This window comes from Eumetopias jubatus, unplaced genomic scaffold (assembly GCF_037043125.1).
Source record: "Eumetopias jubatus isolate StellerSeaLion01/CBP00866 unplaced genomic scaffold, mEumJub1_p1.0 scaffold_17, whole genome shotgun sequence".
Classification (NCBI taxonomy): Eukaryota; Metazoa; Chordata; class Mammalia; order Carnivora; family Otariidae; genus Eumetopias; species Eumetopias jubatus.
In genome coordinates, this window is record NW_028274823.1 from 81,875,152 (window position 1) to 81,895,059 (window position 19,908).

The 19,908-nt window shown below is 42.4% G+C and overlaps 1 protein-coding gene and 1 pseudogene across 2 annotated transcripts in view; one reads left to right on the top strand and one right to left on the bottom strand.

Moving 5' to 3' along the window:
- MINPP1 (multiple inositol-polyphosphate phosphatase 1) overlaps positions 1-10,997 on the bottom strand; it is a 46,728-nt gene extending 35,731 nt beyond the window's left edge. The window contains exons 1-3 of one of the 2 annotated variants that reach the window (XM_028104591.2): positions 10,292-10,997; positions 7,549-7,746; positions 2,050-2,147 (exon numbers count right to left, since the gene is read on the bottom strand). In XM_028104591.2, coding sequence (XP_027960392.1) covers positions 2,050-2,147; positions 7,549-7,746; positions 10,292-10,952 — 957 coding nt within the window. In that variant the 5' untranslated portion in view covers positions 10,953-10,997. The remainder of the gene's footprint in view (positions 1-2,049; positions 2,148-7,548; positions 7,747-10,291) is intronic. The other variant, XM_028104592.2, reaches the window with a different exon arrangement.
- A 5,314-nt stretch (positions 10,998-16,311) lies between these two features.
- LOC114210328 (ubiquitin-conjugating enzyme E2 C pseudogene) lies at positions 16,312-17,043 on the top strand (annotated as a pseudogene).
- Positions 17,044-19,908: the final 2,865 nt, after the last annotated feature.

Consider the following 19,908-nt stretch of genomic DNA (forward strand, 5'->3'; position numbering starts at 1 on the left):
TGAATATCTGACTTCCAGAACTGTAAGATAATAAATTGTTATTGTTTTAGACCACCAAATCTGTGGTAATTCATTACGGCAGCAATGAGAAACTCCTTGAAAATGAATGTGAAAAACAAATGTGGCAAAGAAAGGGTAACAACTGGTGAATATAGGTGAAGAATGTGTTTACTGTATCATTCTTTCAATTTCTGTCAGTTTGAAATTTTTCAAAGTAAGTTGCAGGAAAAAAAAAAAAGGAGAGAAACTCTTCATAAGCAATAATAAAGAGACAAAAGGATAATCCCCAAAAAGGGCAGGGGAGAGAAAAAGTCAAGTAGCATAGAATCTTAGAATTATAGGGGGTGTACCTGAGTAACCCAATAGTTCCATCTTCTAACAGATGTGGGAATCAAGGTACAGGAAGCCCAAGTGCAACTTGAACCCAGATCATGACTTCCAGGGTTTTCGGAGTATGTCAAACTACCTCCCAGAAGAGACAGATGCACAAAAAGCAAGAGTCAAATGTTTCAAAGGAGAAGGATTCAAATAAGGAACAGGGAGGGAAAGCAGCAGGTGTCCCAAGGACGAAGAGGTGGAGGCTGGCTAGGATGTGAGGTGCGCATCCTCAGCACGGGGAAAGCAGCTTGCGTTTAAACCAGAAGCCGCTGGTACTTGGAAGACACCACAGGGACTGAGGTGCGCGCGACAGGAGCAGTGCAGAGAGCAGGGCCCGGTGAGCACATGCCAAGCATCCCACCAAGGGCAGTAACCTGGGCAAATGAAGTTGTTCTTCTGCTAAGAGGTGACTTTCCCTTAGCCAACGCCCAACAACCATTTACACAGTACTCAAAGTTACTTCTGTTTATCAACTTTTTTCCCTAGAGCAATCTGGGCAGGCAGAAAAGGGAGGGAAGTATTTTGACCCATGTAAATGGTGACTATAAGTTTCAGTTTATACCTATACTGGCATAATTATTAATTTTATGGTCAGGAAGTTTCTAAGAGATGAGTCTTGGGCAGTGAGAGGACAGGAGCAGACAGAGGGGAAAGAGACGGCACCCATTACCGCTGGTGCTCAGCGTCTGAGAGCAGTCATCCACTGAGGGTCCTCTCCTCTGCTTCCAACTCAGGGGCTAAGCCCCATTCCCACATGAGCCCAGAAACACATAAACCTACCTTTAATCTGACTATGGTCACTCTGGTCTTTGAGTAACAAATGTTACTTGTTTATCCTCAAATGTACATTAGCTCTTGGCTTAAAAGTCTGCTGGTATCTGGTAAACAGTACGCTTCTTTTCAAAATTTGATGTTAAGTTTTGAAGTTAATAATTGATTTTCACACGGCATACTGAACGTTTTATATGTATGCAAGAGATGACTGAAGTTTCAAAAGTCCACATTCCTGAATGATCCATAGAAACACCAGAATTCTATCCAATGCTACTATCCTCAATGCTCACAAAAACAATTAACACTCTCCTACCCTACCTCTCTGGCTCCCAACATCCCAGAAATGACCAGAATCTGCCTCCCTTAAAGTCAGCTGAGCCCTGTCTGGCCTTCTTTCTAGAGTCTAAAAGAAGCAATCTGAATGAAGAGGAAAGAAAAGAAATATGAAGCAGGCAGACAGATACTGTGGAGAACTTACTGCCATCACCGGGTAGAACACTGAGCTCAATTTACCCTGAAGAAAACTATCAAAAAAGAAAAGTTAGGTATTTGAAAAACCACTCCTCCTCTCTGAGATCTGGCTTCCTTTAAAGGGAATTTGTATTTTAATAGCTCTACAATCCTTTCCAGCAACAAAATCTGATGATGGGTAAAACGGGAATTTAATCTAATCAAATCACCATGGAAGAATGTTTTCTAAAGTCTTCTGAACCCAAACTATATGTAGACCCCATCTGAACAATTCATCCCCTCTGCAAGGAAAATTGTAAGTTAGTCAAAGACAGTTCATGTTCCCTGCCTGCTTGTTTTTTGAAAAGCCGCTTCAAGTAACAACAACAACAACAACAAAAATAATGCAAAAAAAAAAGGCAAAGAAACCACAAAAGTAATACTTACCTTTGCGTCATCTATGTCAAAAACATCACACCAAGGAGATTTAACACCTTTAATTGCCAGGTCAAATGAACAGGTAAAAAAAGCTACCTGAATTAAATCTGGGGGGAAAAAAGAAAAGTAAAATTCGTGAGTCACTGTTCTCCATCATCTTCCAAAGGCTAAAGAGCTACAGAATGCCACATGCAGTATGGTCCAAGGATCTGGGTGGGTTCAGCACAGAGAAAAGGTGATTCGGCTTTTTCCTATCAGAGAATTAAGACCCACTCTGTACAATCCAAACAGGCGGACCTGGAGCTGTCAGGAAGAAACCATGAGGAGGTAGAAATTTCAGTCCAATGAAATGAAGACATTTAACTGGTAACTAAAAGTTACAATTTTTTCTGGTTTTAAAAGTAATGTGCTTGTTAAGAGCATGTTTGCCTACCAAATCCAACAGGGTCTAACCCAAGAACTCGCTAAATGTAACTTGATTTTGTTCATTTTAGAGGGCTGGAGGAGGGAAGCTAAAGTTCTAAAAGCTTTTAGTCCCCATCTGAAAATGAGGAATAACAAAGTACATTTACTGAACAGTTCTCTTAAGGACACGACACTTCATGTTCTAACTATTGGGCAGGATTACAGAGAGAAGGGTACAAAACGGAGCGAAGACTGCAGAAGGTGGAGGGCGGCAGAGTAAACCGGGGGTCAGGAGGGAGGGGAACCAAGGGTCAAGAAGGAGAGAAACAAAGAGGGAAAAATCACAGACTGCAGAGACAGAGCGTGCTTACAGCATCCGTTTGTTCAGACTGAGTTGCTCAGGCAGGCAGCAGATTTCAGATTAAGTTACCTGGGATTTTTACATTGCAAATGAGCTGATTGTATTACCTTTACATACCCCTGGGTTTTGAAGAGAAGGGTAGGGCACCAAGTCCCTGGCTAGGAGAGCTGGCTGTGCTATTCGGTCACAGGCATGTGGCTGCTACTCAATGCTACAGAGAAAAAGGAAGCCACTGCAGGGCTTTTTACCTTCAGTGTCTTTCCTCATTCCCAAGGAACCAGGCTGGAGTTTAAAGAACTTCCCTAAGGCCGTATATAGTATAAAAAGAATATTTAATTGAGAACACACATAAAAGCCATTTAAAAACTTTGCCTGAGGGGCACCTGGGTGGCTCAGATGGTTAAGCGTCTGCCTTCAGCTCAGGTCATGATCCCAGGGTCCTGGGATCGAGCCCCACATCGGGCTCAGCCCCGCATCAGGCTCCCTGCTCCACAGGAAGCCTGCTTCTCCCTCTCCCACTCCCCCTGCTTGTGTTCCCTCTCGCTGTGTATCTCTCTGGCAAAAAATCAAAATCTTTAAAAAAAAAAAAATAAATAAAATAATAAAAACTTTGCTTGGATAAATGAAAGGGTTGATAATCCTAATACCTAACATAATATAGTGACTTCTAAGTACCATGGATGTTTGATGAAAAGAACCTGGCTCATACACACTCAAAGTTCTAGTTCTGAAACAATGAAAGTCAATCCTAATGGTCTATTCTTTAACTGGAAGGAAGCTGACAGATAAATTTCACCAAGAAACACTTCAGAGGACGACAGGCTTTGAGACCTAACTCTGCCACTAATCATCCGGAGCAGGTGGCTCCAGCCTCTCGGGTCTCAATCTTCCCACCCGCAAAACAGGTGGAACTCTCATGAGGCGTTACAGCCCTGACCCGACTATTATGACCATGCTGACTTCTTGGCCAGTCTTTTGGAACCTCAAAAATATTTCAGATAGATCAGAGATTTAAACATTAAAAAACTGGGTGCCTGGGTGGCTCAGTCGTTAAGTGTCTGCCTTCGGCTCAGGTCATGGTCCCAGGGTCCTGGGATCGAGCCCCGCATCGGGCTCCCTGCTCTGCGGGAAGCCTGCTTCTCCCGCTCCCACTCCCCCTGCTTGTGTTCCCTCTCCCACTGTCTCTGTCAAATAAATAAATAAAATCTTTAAAAAAAAAATGAACATTAAAAAAACAAGATAAAGGAAGACACTAGAAAATAGAATAATCTTGGAGTGAGAGAGGATTCCTAGGCAAAAGACAACACTGAAATGCCAGGATGAATACAGACGCGGCTATATGAAAGACATAATGGGTACCAGAGACATCTAAACCTAAAAAGTGAGCAACTAATCAAGAGAAAATGTCAGCAATATACAATAAGCAAAGGATTTATCCTTTGTCAAGCAAAGTTAAAGGATATGTAATTAATATATCTATAACACATAAAGAGCAAGAAAAACATAAAAATAATCTGACAGAAATGGACAAGATAAGGAAGAGGCAAACCCCAGAAGGAATGCAAGTAGCTAGCAGACACAGGAAGACATGCTCATCTTCACAAGTGATTCAAGAAATGCAAATTAAAGCTGGATACTATTTTTCATTAATCAAATTGGCAAAAAATCAAAATGACTAATAATAGCCACTGCTGGATAAGACAGGGAAAAATGAGCATTCTCATATATCGTTGATATAAATTTCTACACTTTCAGAGAACAATTTGGAAGTATATGTCAAGGTGTAAAATATTCATTGTCCTTAACCCAACAGTTCCACCGACAGTTATTCACCTTATAAATTCTCAAGGGCAAAAACCAGATTATAAAAATGTTCACCACAGCATTATTTGAAAGGGTGAAAAACTAAGAAAAACCTCAGTAGGAAAATGATCTCCTACAAAAAAAATTTGCAGTGTATTAGCTCCAGTCCCCTCCACCAGTAAAATCTGATGGGTTAAGTAAGTTTCTAACTATCACTGACCTAGAACCTGAATCAGATATCCTATGAAATCACATGGAATTCAATAAAATGAGACAGATTTACATGAGACAGATATACTGCTAAGTAAAAATGAGTTACAGTAAATACATACATCATCATCCCTCCATGTTAAAAACAAAAGGATTTAAATAGCTACAATAGTTTTGAGCTGTTACTCTGCCAGGCATTGTACTAATGCTCTGCATGAATTAATTTCATATAATCCTTGCAATAATCCTAAAAGAAAGGTACACTTCCTATACCCATTTTATAGAGAAAGACTATGGCCTAGAACTATTAATTAACTTGTAAAGACCACAGAGGTAATCAACAGTATAACAGAGTCAAGATTCAAATACAAACAGTCCAATTCCAGAACCCATGATTTTCACCACCATACTTATATTGCCCCCCGAAAGAAGTTGCTCTCAGTTACCCCATCAGCAAAACACAAATAATCTGAGACTAAAAATTGTTTTTTAAAAAATCTTCAACAGGGGCACCTGGGTGGCTCAGTCGTTAAGCGTCTGCCTTCGGCTCAGGTCATGATCCCGGGGTCCTGGGCTCAAGCCCCGCAACCGGCTCCCTGCTCCGTGGGAAGCCTGCTTCTCCCTCTCCCACTCCCCCTGCTTGTGTTCCCACTCTCACTGTGTCTCTCTGTCAAATAAATAAATAAAATCTTAAAAAAAAAAAAAAATCTTCAACAGTCTAACCCTCTGCTAACCAAGTAATAGCTAGATACTGGTATAGTTATATAAAGGAATTTGGTACATAAAGTTTAAAATGTAGGACTAGGGCGCCTGGGTGGCTCAGTTGGTTAAGCGACTGCCTTCGGCTCAGGTCATGATCCTGGAGTCCCGGGATCGAGTCCCGCATCGGGCTCTCTGCTCAGCAGGGAGTCTGCTTCTCCCTCTGACCCTCCCCCCTCTCATGCACTCTCTCTCTCATTCTCACTCTCTCAAAATAAATAATAAATAAATCTTTAAAAAAAAAAAATGTAGGACTAAAATCACACACATTAAATAAAAAATAAAAAGTTGAGGAGCCCCTGGGTGGCTCAGTGGGCTAAGTGTCTGTTCACGGTCATGATCCTGGGATCTAGTCCCGTGCGTCAGGCTCCCTGCTCTGCTTCTCCCTCTGCCCTTCCCCCTGCTTGCACACGTGCGTATTATCAAATTTCAGACTGAGATCATAAAAGTTTTAAAACCTGCAAAACAATATCCCATTTATGTATAGAAACATAAATATAAAAACTGACATAGGATGATTTAAATGTTCAATTCTTGACAATGACTACAGCTGGGAAGAAAAGGAGAAATAAAATCCTGGAGAGGCACCGAGGGACAATTCATTTAAAGCAACTAATTGCAGCATGTTAAAATTTGATAAAACTGAGTTGTGGGTATATGGACATTCATTCTTTGTATCAGCCTTTATTATTATCTACAGGCTTAAATTACTTCCCACTAAAATAATTTTTTTTAAAGATTTTATTTTTAAATAATCTCCACACCCAATGTGGACTCACGGCCTTGAGATCAAGAGTCACCTGCTCTATCAACTGAACTAGCCAGGCGTCCCTAAAATAAATAATTTTTAAAGCCCTGTAGATGGCCACAATGTTTAGCCACTTTGGGGAAAGAGAAAAAATTCAATTTTAAATTCTAGTCCAGGCATCTTCACTTTTTTGATGGCTTATAAAGCATTCAAGCTCCATGATTCTAGTCTATTATTTTCCCAACATCTCCTACTTCTAGCTTTTTGGAAATTTATTCACAATATAAGAAACCCACAATCTTTGTATGTATGTCAACATTTGCTGTATGAATTATGAATTCTTAGAAATCAGAGAAAAATCCCATTATCTTTTCTACGTTTCCTGTTGGTAGGTGAGCATGTGCCCTGCCTTCCCACCTGCTTTCCCAGCAGCTATTAATAGGGCCCCCTTTCACCACCTGGGGTACCAGGCTGCATGACAAAGTGCAACAGGCAGCCTGTCCACCGCAAGACCTTTTGACAGACACAAGTGCTCATTTTAGCATCTCTAGGCTTAAAAGCCTCAAAGAAAATACCCAAAGTACTTTGCTTTTTTCACTTTCTAACACCCCTCCTCAAAACATTAACACACACACACTTCTGAATGGCTTCAAAAGCTAAGGAATTTTATATAATTTTCTACTTTTATCATTTTATGAGAAAATAATTAAAAAATATAATTTATATAAATAATGCTTAGAGTTGAAGCTTTATATACCACTGCTCGCAAAAAAAAAAAAAAGATTCCAGGATATAGCAAGAATCCTGTACATTAATTTACATAAAGCTCAAAGAAGTATATGAATCTCAAAACATTAAGCATGAGGGCGCCTGGGTGGCTCAGACGGTTAAGCGTCAGCCTTCGGGTCGGGATCCTGGGGTCCTGGGATCGAGCCCCACATCGGGCTCCATGCTCAGCGGGGAGCCTGCTTCTCCTTCTCCCTCGGCCTGCCGCTCCCCCTGTTTGTACTCTCTAATAAAAAAATTTTAAAGATCTTTAAAAAAAAAACAGTAAGCATGAGATATACAATTTTCTTGACCTAGAACGTATTATTTTCTTAATGTAAAATCAATTGTGGGCCTTTAAAAGGAATTACTTTATGCTTCCCTATCTTCTTATTTTCAGAGTTGAGAACCATTTAAATTATTTCAGAGTTCGAATGAAAGATAATGGGCACATTACCCGCATTTAAATTGTTGACTGGCACTTGCAAAGTAGCTGCAACCTTTTTTAAAATGTTCTGCATTTCTGGTCCAGTTTTGAAGGCTTCTACATGATAAAGAGCCGTAGCATTCTTTTCCACTTCAGTTAAAAACTTCTCACAATGATCAAAGAACCTCATTAGTTTATCATTAATTCTTGGAGGTCCACACTCCATGTCTGAAACAGAAAAAAAAATTGTTTATACATATTTATATACACACCACCAACATGAATGATAATCTCAGATTACTGAAAATTTTGTTTCAAGTGTGAAAAAGAACACTAAAAACCTGCTTATTTATTGGCATGTCTGAAATAAGCACAAACTAATCAAGAAAGACAGGGCAAAACTACTCCCCATTTGTAATGACGGTAACTCATGAGAGTATATGCTAGAAAAGACTAAAGAAACACAGAATCAGAGATGAGATGTTATGGCATTACTACACAGTGAAAAAAAAAGGTGGCTGAAATAAGTGTTTTCTGAAAGAAAACAAAAATAATTAGACATGAAAATCCTAAGAAGTGCAGAAATCTGTTCTGTTAAGTACCGTTTCTGTCGGGCACAGAAAACTTGAGAAAGCAAACTGAAAACTAGCAAAGTTCCTAACTACAATGTTGAGAGACTGATTCAGCAGATCAAATCTGTTTTTCTCCTCTAAGCCAAAGCCGACATAGTGTATTTTATTTTCTCTATTAACTTTCCCAACGCTATGTTACTTTACAAAAGACTGCTTTGGACAAAAACTACTGACAACAGCACAAAACATCAACATTTCAGGTCTTCTGTATTTCATGGTGCTTGGTGCTTCTGCTTTTGGTTTATTTTATAACTAAAGCTCCCAGATGCTTTCCATTTAGAATCACTAAGTTCTATTATTTTCCCAATTTGGCAGCAAATATGTATTATAAAAGCATCTGCAATCATGCCTCAACTACTGGGGTGCCTTTTAAGTTTTTTCAGTCATTCAAAACACATCGATTTCAATCATTTCCCCAATAATTTACCACAAAAAGCACACCAAAAATACTACTGCTGTATACAAAATGAGAAAATCAAATCGGTCATAGTGTTTTGCTTTGGATGTGGGTGTGAAAAAACGTATTTATATGTATGTGTGCGTGTCCGTTTCAGGACCTCCTGAAATGTGTAATTCTGCCCAATGTCACTGCCAACTGGATTATAGTAAAACAGCTTGACTCGGAAAATAGGTGACCTTTGTCCTCTCACTGTGGCCTCAAAATACAATTTCCCAAGTGGATCCGGATTCTTTGTCCTTGCTATTAACTCATTACCGCTACTCTGTAAACAGAAACAAAGGTATTGTCCTTTTGCTGCTAATACAAAATCTGATTCAGTGGAGTCCCTTGAAAGCCCAGGTGTACACAACAAGCAATTACAATTATATATACATATATATAGAAAAAGAGAGAGAGATAATGAAATAGCTAGGCAAAGAGTTCAATCTCTAAGACCTCATCCCAGGAGGGCCAGTAGCCCCTTTTTGGTATACACTATAAACACTGGGCCATAGCGAAGTATATTCTGCTTTGCATGTTCACTTAATTTAACAGATTTGTGGGGAATTTTCACTTAATCACTAAAAAGCACAATTCAACAAGTGAGTAAACAAGTCAGCCAAGAGAACCACCCACATAGCAGTAACATGACACACAATCAACAGAACCACCTCTTGGAGATGGTTGAACTGTGTTAAGAGAGGATGCTACTGGAAAAATGACAAACCAGTCTACTTCTAATTTATTTTTCACTTGGGTTTAAAGCTAAACAATGTCTCACCTCATCTCTGATCTGAAAACTGGCCAAGAAAATATTAACACTTGCTCATCTCTCGGACACAAACATGTTATATTATTTCCACCCTTACTCCGAAGTTACAGAGTGAACGGACGCTGTAGAGTCTAAGGGTTGAGAGACCAAGCTCTAAATCAGATTTCCTGGGTCCATACCTAGCCATACGAAATTAGGCACATTATTTAGTGTTCCTGTCGCTCAATTTCCTCATCTGTTAGGTAGGGGGAAAATACTACCAACCTCAGAGGGCTTTTGTAAGGATTTAGTGAAATAAATGTCAGGCATGCCTGGCACAAAACCATATAGCAGGCGTTAGGTGTCTGTTATTCTTAGAATCTGTGACTATTAAACATTTTCTGAGGGGGGGGGGGGACATGGATTCCAGGCCTGACTCTGGTCCTCAGACTAACCAAGGACAATCAACAAGGCACATCCTTGGGCTCAGCTTCTTCCACCTGTGGAGTACAAGGGCCCCACTAGATGATCTCTCCAGTTCTGCAAAAGTAATGGAATAAATTAGGCAAGTACCGAGTGTGACCGGGACCCACAGCGACAGGGAGGGTAAGTCTACAGTATACACAACATCACAACAGAGAAAAAAGCACAGCAGTAAAGAAAGTTTGAGTCGCTTCCTGAAACAGGATGTGGGCCCAGAACCCATACGTCATTTAAAAAAAGTAAAAGTAGGTCTCCTCTCCTGTCGGGTGCCCCAACGCCCGCTACCGCGTCCAGCCCCTGGAAGGGGTCCACTGCATCCCTGACGGACCGACAGATGAATGTGCATGCGGACAAGGGAGACAGGCCGCCCAGCCCCGAACACGCGCCGCGGGATGGCCACCCGGGGGACGGAGGAGTGAGAGGGGACCGAGCCAGGGGACCCTGCCCACGGCGGCCCCGGGCCGGCACCTGCGACGTCGGGCGGCGGCAGGCCCGGGTGGTAGTACTGCCACAGCCCCTGCAGGAAGGCGGCGCCGCTGTCCACGCAGCGGTGTTTGGAGCTGGTGACCAGCTGCAGGCGGCCGTAGTTCTCGACGCTGAAGAGAGCCGGGAAGAGGGAGGCCAGGCGCAGCGCCAGCTGTCGCATGTCCTGCCGCCCCTTCTCCACCAGCTGCCCGTCCATCCAGTCCGCGTACCCCAGCGGCCAGTCGGCCAGCGCGGCGCCCAGGTCGCGGCCGCCTGCGGGGCCAGCGCGCCCGTCGCCGGGCCGGCGGGCCTGCAGCAGGCCGTGCAGCTGCCGCAGTTTGCGGATCTGCTTGGCCGTAGGGTAGCGGGTGCCGTGGCGGATGAGGGCGACCAGCTGCACCGGGGTGCAGGTGTCCTCCAGCAGCTCAGGGTCCCTCCGCGGCGCCTCGGGGTCCGGCAGCAGCCCGGGGTTGGCATCCTCGTAGCGGGTCTTGGTGCCGAAGTAGGGGCTGAGCGCCGAGACCGCGCGGTCTTCCGGCTCCAGGAGGGAGCAGCGCGAGAGCGACGAGAGCAGCGCCACAGCCAGGGCCGCGACCGGTGCCACGGAGACCTTGACGAGGCGCTCGGGGCCGCCGAGCATGATGCGGCGCGGGCCGCGGAGCATGGTGCGGCGCAGCCCGCGGAGGGCGTCGTCCAGCGGGGGTCGCGACTTCCGTCTCCGGCGGGCAGGGGGCGGGCAGGGGGCGGGCAGGGGGCGGGCAGGGGGCGGGCAGGGGGCGGGCAGGGGGCGGGCAGGGGGCGGGCAGGGGGCGGGCAGGGGGCGGGCAGGGGGCGGGCCCGGACGGCGCTTCCGGCCTGGCTCTGGGCACCCAGGATTCGCTGCGCGGCGCGGCGCGGCACCGGCCGGGCGCTCGGGAGGGGGGCTCCTGGAGACCCCCGCCTCCGGCTCGGGTGGCGCCGGCACGAAACGCCGGGGAGCTTCGGAGACCTGTGGCTGGGCTGGAGCTGGGGCGAGCTTCCTTGGGGCAGGCGTCTCCGGGGCTGACTCAACCACTGCTCTGCTCTTTCGAATGCTCTGGGGCGGGAAAGAGCCCGCGTCTCGGAGACCGGCCACACAGGACACCTTACAGTGGCTGACTCGTGCGCCCCCGCCCCGTTCACCTGCGGTGTTGAAAACGTGCTCTCTGAACCACCAGAGCGCCTGAGGCTGTTCACAGAGTAGATCCCTGGGCCCTGCCCCAGCTTGCCTCCCGAAGTCCAAACGTGTTCTCTGGTTGGAGTTTGAAAATAGCGTGCAGCCAGGCGCACCAGAACCGGAGAGAGGCTCTGTTCTCCAGGAAATCCAATTCCCGAGCCTTTGGTAGTGTCTGGACCCGGGCTAGCGGAGCTCACTGAGCCCAGCGACACGGCATTTTAGAAGGATTGTGCGTGTTGGCATCAGAGGCTTTCAGCACAACCATGATCACTTGTGATGAATCATAGCCCGTGATTGGCTGCATTATTAAGTATGAGCTAATCTGCTATATGGAGCAAACATGCTCTCTATTTACCGCCACTCCAAGCTGAAACTCTGCTCCGGTGTAACTACATACTCGTCAGCAGCTACGTGTTGTCATAGGTTAGCGCTCAAGAATCTTTGATCCAAGGAAAAAAATCATAAATCTGAACAATACCTTGGTTTCTCCACTTGACCACCAATTTGTACACTAGTTGGGAAAAGACTAAAGATTAAAGAAGTCATCTGTTTCTGTAATGGAGCTTTTCCTTCAGAGACACTACTAAATTGCTCTTGGTAAGCCCATCTCTATCTTAATTACCTTTCACCTTGTTGAGGTGTCTCTGGTTCAGAGAGGTGTACCTCTAAATGTTAACCACTGAACAAAATGGTGTAAAATCAAGAATAGATTCCAACTTGGACGCTGCAAATTTTAAGACATTCTGTAGCAGGAAGCCATCTTTCCATTGACAGATGTTCTTTTTTCGAGATGCCACTTTGTAGAATATCCACGGTTCAGTGATATTTTCACAGAACTTTGCTCAAATTAATATTTGGTGAACATCTACCTTTTCTTTATGGACTTTCCTAACCCTTACATTTTACAGGCTGAAATGCCTGATGATATTTCGAAGTGCATTCAGCAAGCATTTGTGCCAGTTGCGCGTCATTATATTTTGCTTAATATATGTGCCTAATAATGATCACCTCTCATGCCTGATCTTTTGTATACTCAGGAGGTACTGAGTCTTCCCAAAGGCACCATCCTTCCTAATGAAGTAACCTTTAGAGACCCTGTCTACCTACATACATAATCAATGACGCACATTCCTATACACTAATTTGCCTTTAGCTTGATTTTTTTCCTTCCTCTCATTCCTCATCTGTTAATGTTATGCTTTTTTGTATATTTATTAAACTAGCTCCAGTCATTTTGTTGTTATGGCCAAGATGACAAATGATAAAGTTAAGCAATGCCTTCATGTTTTTCACTAGGAAAAATCCAGAGGTAGTATAAAGAGGATATAAAGAGTATATAAGCCTTGGATCCAGATGCCAAGCTCTGCCATTGCCAGGCCAGTCATTAACTGAGTGACCTTAGGAAGTAACTCAAGTTCTCTGTGCCTTAGTTTCCTTATTTGAAAACTAGGAATATTAGAACCTACATTGTGAAATTATTGTGAGAATCATAGACGACATTTAAAATTCACATAATAGGCTGCTATGAGTGGTACTTTTATCAATAATGTTTCAGTAATATTATATGTTATTCCTGTGCTAAGATGCATAGCTCTCTAGCAACTACATTTTATAAACTTCCACTGAACATTAAAATTACTTCCACAAGCAAGACATGCATCAAAGATCATTTCTTAACTTTCCTAATTATAAAAATCCACTCATCTTCCTTAAAATGGGTTTCTCATTCTTAAAGCAGTGAGTAGCTTTAAGAAGTTTTAAATAGGCAATAGGCCCTGCTCATCTTTTCATGTCAGGCCAGTCTTAATTCTCTGGCCAGTCTGTAAGTTGGCTGCCCTTTTAGGTAGTTGCCCACCTTGTCCAGTCAGCTAGTACCCAGGAGTTTGCATGGTATAAAACATGGTTGTGTCTTGGTAAAGACCATGGATGGATCGCTTTTCCTCATGTGAGGTTGTGAGCATGATAGCAAATGTATTTGACAAATCTGAGACAACATGAGAGGTAGAATGGAAAATTAGTGGTTCAGATTCCTTGAAGAGATGAGAGCATGGAACCAAGAGCACAGAGAATTTGATTTGGGCCAACAAGAGGAGACCTTATTTTTCTGAGAAGATTGGAAGGATGGATGCACATGTAGATACATTTGTTGGTCTAGCAGAAGGGAATTCGTGGATTTCCAGCCTGATGGCCTCAGGTTCCTCAGTGACATAGACAAGATTGTCTGAAGAGATGGGAGAATAGGATTTAGGTCTTTGGAATGTAGAAATGGATTGGATTTAGAACTGAGAGAAATAGGAAAGGATTTGCAACTGAGAGGAATGGGAAACAAGTAAAAAGTTGGTTGGCCAGCTCTGAGGAGCCAACAGAGAATGAAAGACTTGAATTGCTAGTGGTTGTGTGATTTTATCCAGAAGTGAACATTATCTGTTGTGTCCTTTAGAGTGGAAAAGAAAAAAGTTGAGTTCTATTCTACATTATTCTAATTTGTCTTAAGTAGAACTTTTCTAATCCACTATATTAAAGAATACAGTATTTTTGCTGATTATTTATTCATAGGACTTCTAAAATAGTTGTTCCATTCTTAAGATTGCATGGTGTCAAATACAGTATTTTAAGTTACAGACATATATAATATTTTTTAAAAGATGTTACTAAAGAAGAGGCTTTCTGGTGAAGAAACAATAAAGAAAGAAAAGGTTAAATGCTTTAGGGGATAGGGTAGGCTGTCTATGTAAGCATAGAACATATTGATTAAAAACATAGTTTCTGAAGTTAGACTTTCTGGTTCTCAAATTCCAGCTTCATCACTTAATATCTGTGAGATCTTGAGCAAGTTAAACTGTTGCCTCCATTTGTTTTCATCTATAAATTGGGGATAATACCTATATTGTGCAGTTGTTGATAAGATTAAATGAGGCAGTTTACATAAAGAGTTTATATAGTTCCTGGCCCCAAATCAATTTGTAACTTTTACTGAACATAATTAAAATGTTTCTTGTTATCGCTTTTCCTTTAACCAAGTAAACCGACAATGGCCAGTTTGTCATAGATATTTGTTATCTTACAACTACATTAAGCAATTAACTTTGTGCCTATGCCAAGAAAGTTTTAACTCTACTATCTTACTGCCCTGCTGTTTCATCTTTCCTTTCCTTGTTATTGATTTAGTGCTTATTTGTTTTTTATTGTAGTAGAAACAGCCGCCAGAAGAAGGGTCCATGTGTATGGACAGGGCTGGAGTGATCCATGCTTCAACATCAGTCCCTTCAACCCTCGCTTGAATGTAGAGGTTGCATAGATCACCAGACTCCACAGAGAAGATACCTTTGTTCAAAAGGAACAATATCAGCATCACTGGTAGCTAACCACTACATTGTTCCCCAGCACATAAAAGCCAAGCTGAATTGTTTAACGTTGTGTTTCAGTTGATGAGTAGAACTTCACCGAACCGTGCATAATGATGGAGGTGACTTGCTTTTTTACATTCCCTGTTTTGCCTTGCTAAGGAAGTTATTTTGCAGTGACAAAGATTCTCTTCTAGTGTCTCGACACATCCTAGGACTTTGATGTGAATTCTTCCCTCCCATCAAATGTTGGTTCTAAATCCATTGAACTATTTTGGAAACCAGATACAATGTTTAAATTGCCAGTATTCTTTCTGTGTTTTGCTGCTTCCATTTAATAGGAGGAAACTGTAGCTCTTCACTTTCTCCTCCTGTTCTGTAATGATTTTCCTGTACATGCCAGTACTGTTGCTCAGGGACATAATTTCCTGCAGAAGTCCCCTCCAAAAGATCTTGTTATCCCATCACAAAGATGAATAATGGGTTCTAAATCTTGGGAAAAAAATTTCTCTTCTTCCCTGTATTTTTCAAGAACAAGCATAGACAGTAGCAATTGTTTAAACATATTATTTTTTCTGAAATGTTTTCCAAAATTGGAAAATCTCCTTGAGCAATTTGACCTTTAAGACAATGGGTTAGCTGACTTTAAAGCCATCAGTATTTCCTTATTCCCAAGAACAGAGAACTTTCAGAGAAAAGTTAGTTATTCATTAGCTCTTTATCAGGAAGAACGTTTTTTACTTAGTACATTAATGTCAATTTCATGTTGTCTCCGTAGCCCATGCATGAAACAGTCTTTCAGTTTTTGTTCACTATTTTTTAAATTTATTTATTTATTTATTTATTTATTTATTTGACAGAGAGAGAGAGAGAGAGAGGGAGAAAGAAAGGACAAGCAGGGGAGCAGCAGGCAGAGGGAGAGGGAGAAGCAGGCCCCCTGCTGATCAGAGAGCCCCAACATGGGGCTTCCTCCCAGGACCCGGGGATCATGACCTGGGCCAAAGGCAATTAACCGACTGAGCCACCCAGGTGCCCCTGTTTACTATTTTCTTGTAACATAAATCCGTCTTTCTTGGGTTGAGTTACTTGCCTATATTGTATATCAGTAAGTATTAAAATCCAACATTACCTAAGCTAGAAAAGCAGTGTTGGCATCTGTGGACTCACACACTTGGTTGTAGCAACTTTAGTAAACAGGACAGTTCACACTCCAATTGAAGCAATCATTATCGTTCCATAAACGACACCCTTCATTACCCCACCTTTCCTGTCTTATATCCTGCACTACCTTGTCTGATTCTGCATTCCAAGAGATAAAGCAGTTGCTGCTAACTCATTCTTGGTTAATACCTTAGATGCAAGAGCCGTGGTGAAAACTTTTTTGATGCTTAAATATCCATCCCTTACATCAAGTAGACTGTCAGCAATTACTTGTTAAAAGGGTGTATGTAGCAGTTGCAGTCGTGCTCTCCGAGTTCCTGTGTCTCTCCCCGCAGCGCCCGGGACGGCCTCCCAGAACCGCGACCCAGCTGCCGCCAGCGTCGCCGCCGCCCGCAAAGGAGCCCAGCCCAGCGGGGGCGCCGCCCGGGGCCCCGTGGGCAAGAGGCTACAGCAGGAGCTGATGACCCTCATGATGTCTGGTGACAAAGGCATCCCTGCCTTCCCTGAATCCGACAACCTTTTCAAATGGGTGTGGACCATCCATGGGGCAGCAGGCACGGTTTATGAAGACCTGAGGTATAAGCTCTCGCTGGAGTTCCCCAGTGGCTACCCTTACAACGCGCCCACGGTGAAGTTCCTCCCACCCTGCCACCACCCCAACGTGGACACCCAGGGAAATATCTGCCTGGACATCCTGAAGGACAAGTGGTCTGCCCTGTATGATGTCAGGACCATCCTGCTGTCCATCCAGAGCCTGCTAGGAGAACCAAACATTGATAGTCCTTTGAACACGCATGCTGCCGAGCTCTGGAAAAACCCCACAGCCTTTAAGAAGTATCTGCAAGAAACCTACTCGAAGCAGGTCTCCAGCCAAGATCCCTGACTGTCCAGCCTCTCTCTTTGTGTTGTCTTTTTATTTTCTCCTTAGATAGTCTTTCTCTTCATTTCTGTCTAGGACTCTGTATCTTAAGCTGTGGTGTCATTTTTGTTTTGTTTCTGTTTTTTAAATTAAGTCTCTGGTTGAGCCCTTGTGACAAATATATTAAATAAATACATTGGGTTTTTTTTAAAAAAAAAAAAGGGTGTATGTATGAATGAATAAATGAGATAGAACAAACTGTGGGAAGATAAAATGTGGAAATAATATTGCTGTGTATTTATGCAACATAATTATTTTACCTTTCCAGTTATCCTATGACCTATGAAGAACACTATTTATATCATGTTGTGGATGTGGAAATCAGAACAAAGAGAGGTTAGATGCCTTGCCAAAATCATCTCATCTAACAAGTACTTAGTAGAACCAGTTCTAGAATATAAGTGGAAAGAGAGCTATCTTTGTGTTTCTTTTCCTGATACCTACCTATTCCTGACAAATTAACAGTGACCTCAAAAAGTATCATTTGTAGATGGGGCTAAAAGGATAAATGTTGCACATAATACTATAGCAGTTATATTAGTTAACCCACTCAACATTTATTCTCCCTTTTTTCTTGGAATCAATGTGTATGTATTCACCTCTCAGGAAGGTCACTCTGTCCCCACTTAAGGAAAAAGTCCTGATTGGTTTAAACCAATCCTGGTAACTATATTTTTCTTGCCAGTTTTGGTTTAGGAAAGAGCATGTAACTAAATTCTAGTCACTGAGATAGGAGGGGCAGTCTACTTAGCAATTTCTGAGAAAGTTTTTTTGGTTCTAAGAAAGATAAATGATAGGGTGATAAACAGTCAACACATTATAGGATGAGTGAATCAGAGATCCTAATGACTCAAAGAAATATTGCAGTTGGCACAGTTAAATATTCTGGAAGGGAAGGAGTTGGTATTCAGTAAATGAAATGCCTCAAATGGATATTTGAAAGATGGTGGAGTACTTGTTATTGATTAAATGAGACAGTTTAAAACATAAGATTAAGAAAATTTAGCCAAGGCAAGTTCTAAAATACAAATCCTTTAGAATTAAGAAGAAACAAACAAACAAAAAATGGAGAGGCCAAGAAGTCCTGGCTCAAAACTTTTGTTCCTGGTTCTAAACTTCTATTCTTGTAGGATTTAAGCCCCACTAGATTCTCACCTTCTACTATTCCATGCACCTCTCCCTCTATCCAACTCTTAAAAATTCCCAGCTCACTCAGCATCTATTCCATGAAGTTTCTTTCTTTTTTTTTTTAAGATTTTTTATTTATTTATTTGACAGAGACAGCGAGAGAGGGAACACAAGCAGGGGGAGTGGGAAAGGGAGAAGCAGGCTTCCCACAGAGCAGGGAGCCTGATGGTGGGCTCGATTCCAGGACACTGGGACCGTGACCTGAGCTGAAGGCAGACACTTAATGACTGAGCCACCCAGGCGCCCCCCCATGAAGTTTATTTCTAAAATTTTATTTTATACCAACATTTTGTTTTTAATAGATGTGATTCATGGTTTGGAAAGATGAGAGAGATTGAAAGCACAGAGACGCCAATAATTTTAAATATAATCTTAAAAAAATTCTTAAAATGCAAGAGAATGATATACTTGAGGAAGAGGCAACTTTTCTGGACATTAGCATGTCCAAATGCAATGACTAGACTTGCTGCAGCCATCTTAGAACCAGTGAGGAGCCAGCTTGAAAACAAAGCCAACACACCGAGATGACATGGCCAATTGTGGAAAGAACCTGAGTCCTTCATCATGCCATTGAGCTGATGAATGAAACCTGGAGTATACTGCCTGTGGGCTTCCTGTCATCTAAGGTAATAACCGTCTTTACTGTTTGAACTAGTGTTTCATTATTTTCTGTAGAAAGTCCTAATTGGTGTAAGTAATTATTAATCCCACTTAACCCCTTCAGTTAAACCTGTCATGCCTTTCTTGATTTTGCTGAAGTTACCTGATCCCATCTCCTTAGACCTGACCTTGGGTGTCTCACTCAGAATGGTCACGGTTTATGAAGCATGGGAAGTCCAGGGAAGAGGAGGAGGTAGGTGCGCAGCATGAGATACCTGGTGATGGTGATCTGGGTCAGACAAGGTGACATTTGAAAGCTAAGCAAGAGATGCAAATGAAATAGAAGTCAACTCTTCCAAGCACACCCTTGGAAAGCTAGTCGTAGGGACTTAGGAGCACATTTATGGGGAGAGTTGTGGAATCACATTATAGTAATGGTGTCACTTAGATCCATGCTTTTCTCTCAAGGGGAGAAATCATTGTTCATAGGCTATCAGAGGATTCTGGTCATGCTTGTTTTCTACAAAAACAGACCAAGTTCTGATGTGTTTCATGATGACGCCATAGTCTAAAAATGAGAGACTTGATTTCAGTTTTTCCTGTAGGTGCCCAAGAGGCTTGTGGTGTTGTTGTTTCAAGGCTGACACAGTCTTGAAAACTAGAGGGTGGCCTTAACGTTCAGTCTGGGGTAGCTCTCCTTCATGACCTTAAGCCTTTTCTGAACATCTTCATGAAGACATAGTAATATTCTGTTAATTATATGAGAGCTGTTTATGTGGATTTAAACAGTAAATCTAACAAGTAGGCTATTCTTTGTCTCATGGCACAGAGATACTTATTTATTTTTACATTTTAGGATTTGAGGAAAAAACTAATTCAGGAATATATTAAATTGAGTTTGAAGCCATTAAGAGGAAGAAAATAATGATAATAAGGATTAGAGCAGAAATAAATGAAATAGAGAATACAAAAACAATAGAATAAATGAAACCAAACACTGGTTCTTTGGAAAGATCAACAAATTGACAAACCTTTAGTTATATTAAGAAAAAAGAGAATACCTAAACTACTTAAATCAGAAGCTAGGGGTGCCTGGGTGGCTTAGTCGTTAAGCGTCTGCCTTCGGCTCGTGTCATGATCCCAGGGTCCTGGGACTGAGTTCCACATCGGGCTCCCTGCTCAGCTGGGAGTCTGCTTCTCCCTCTCCCACTCC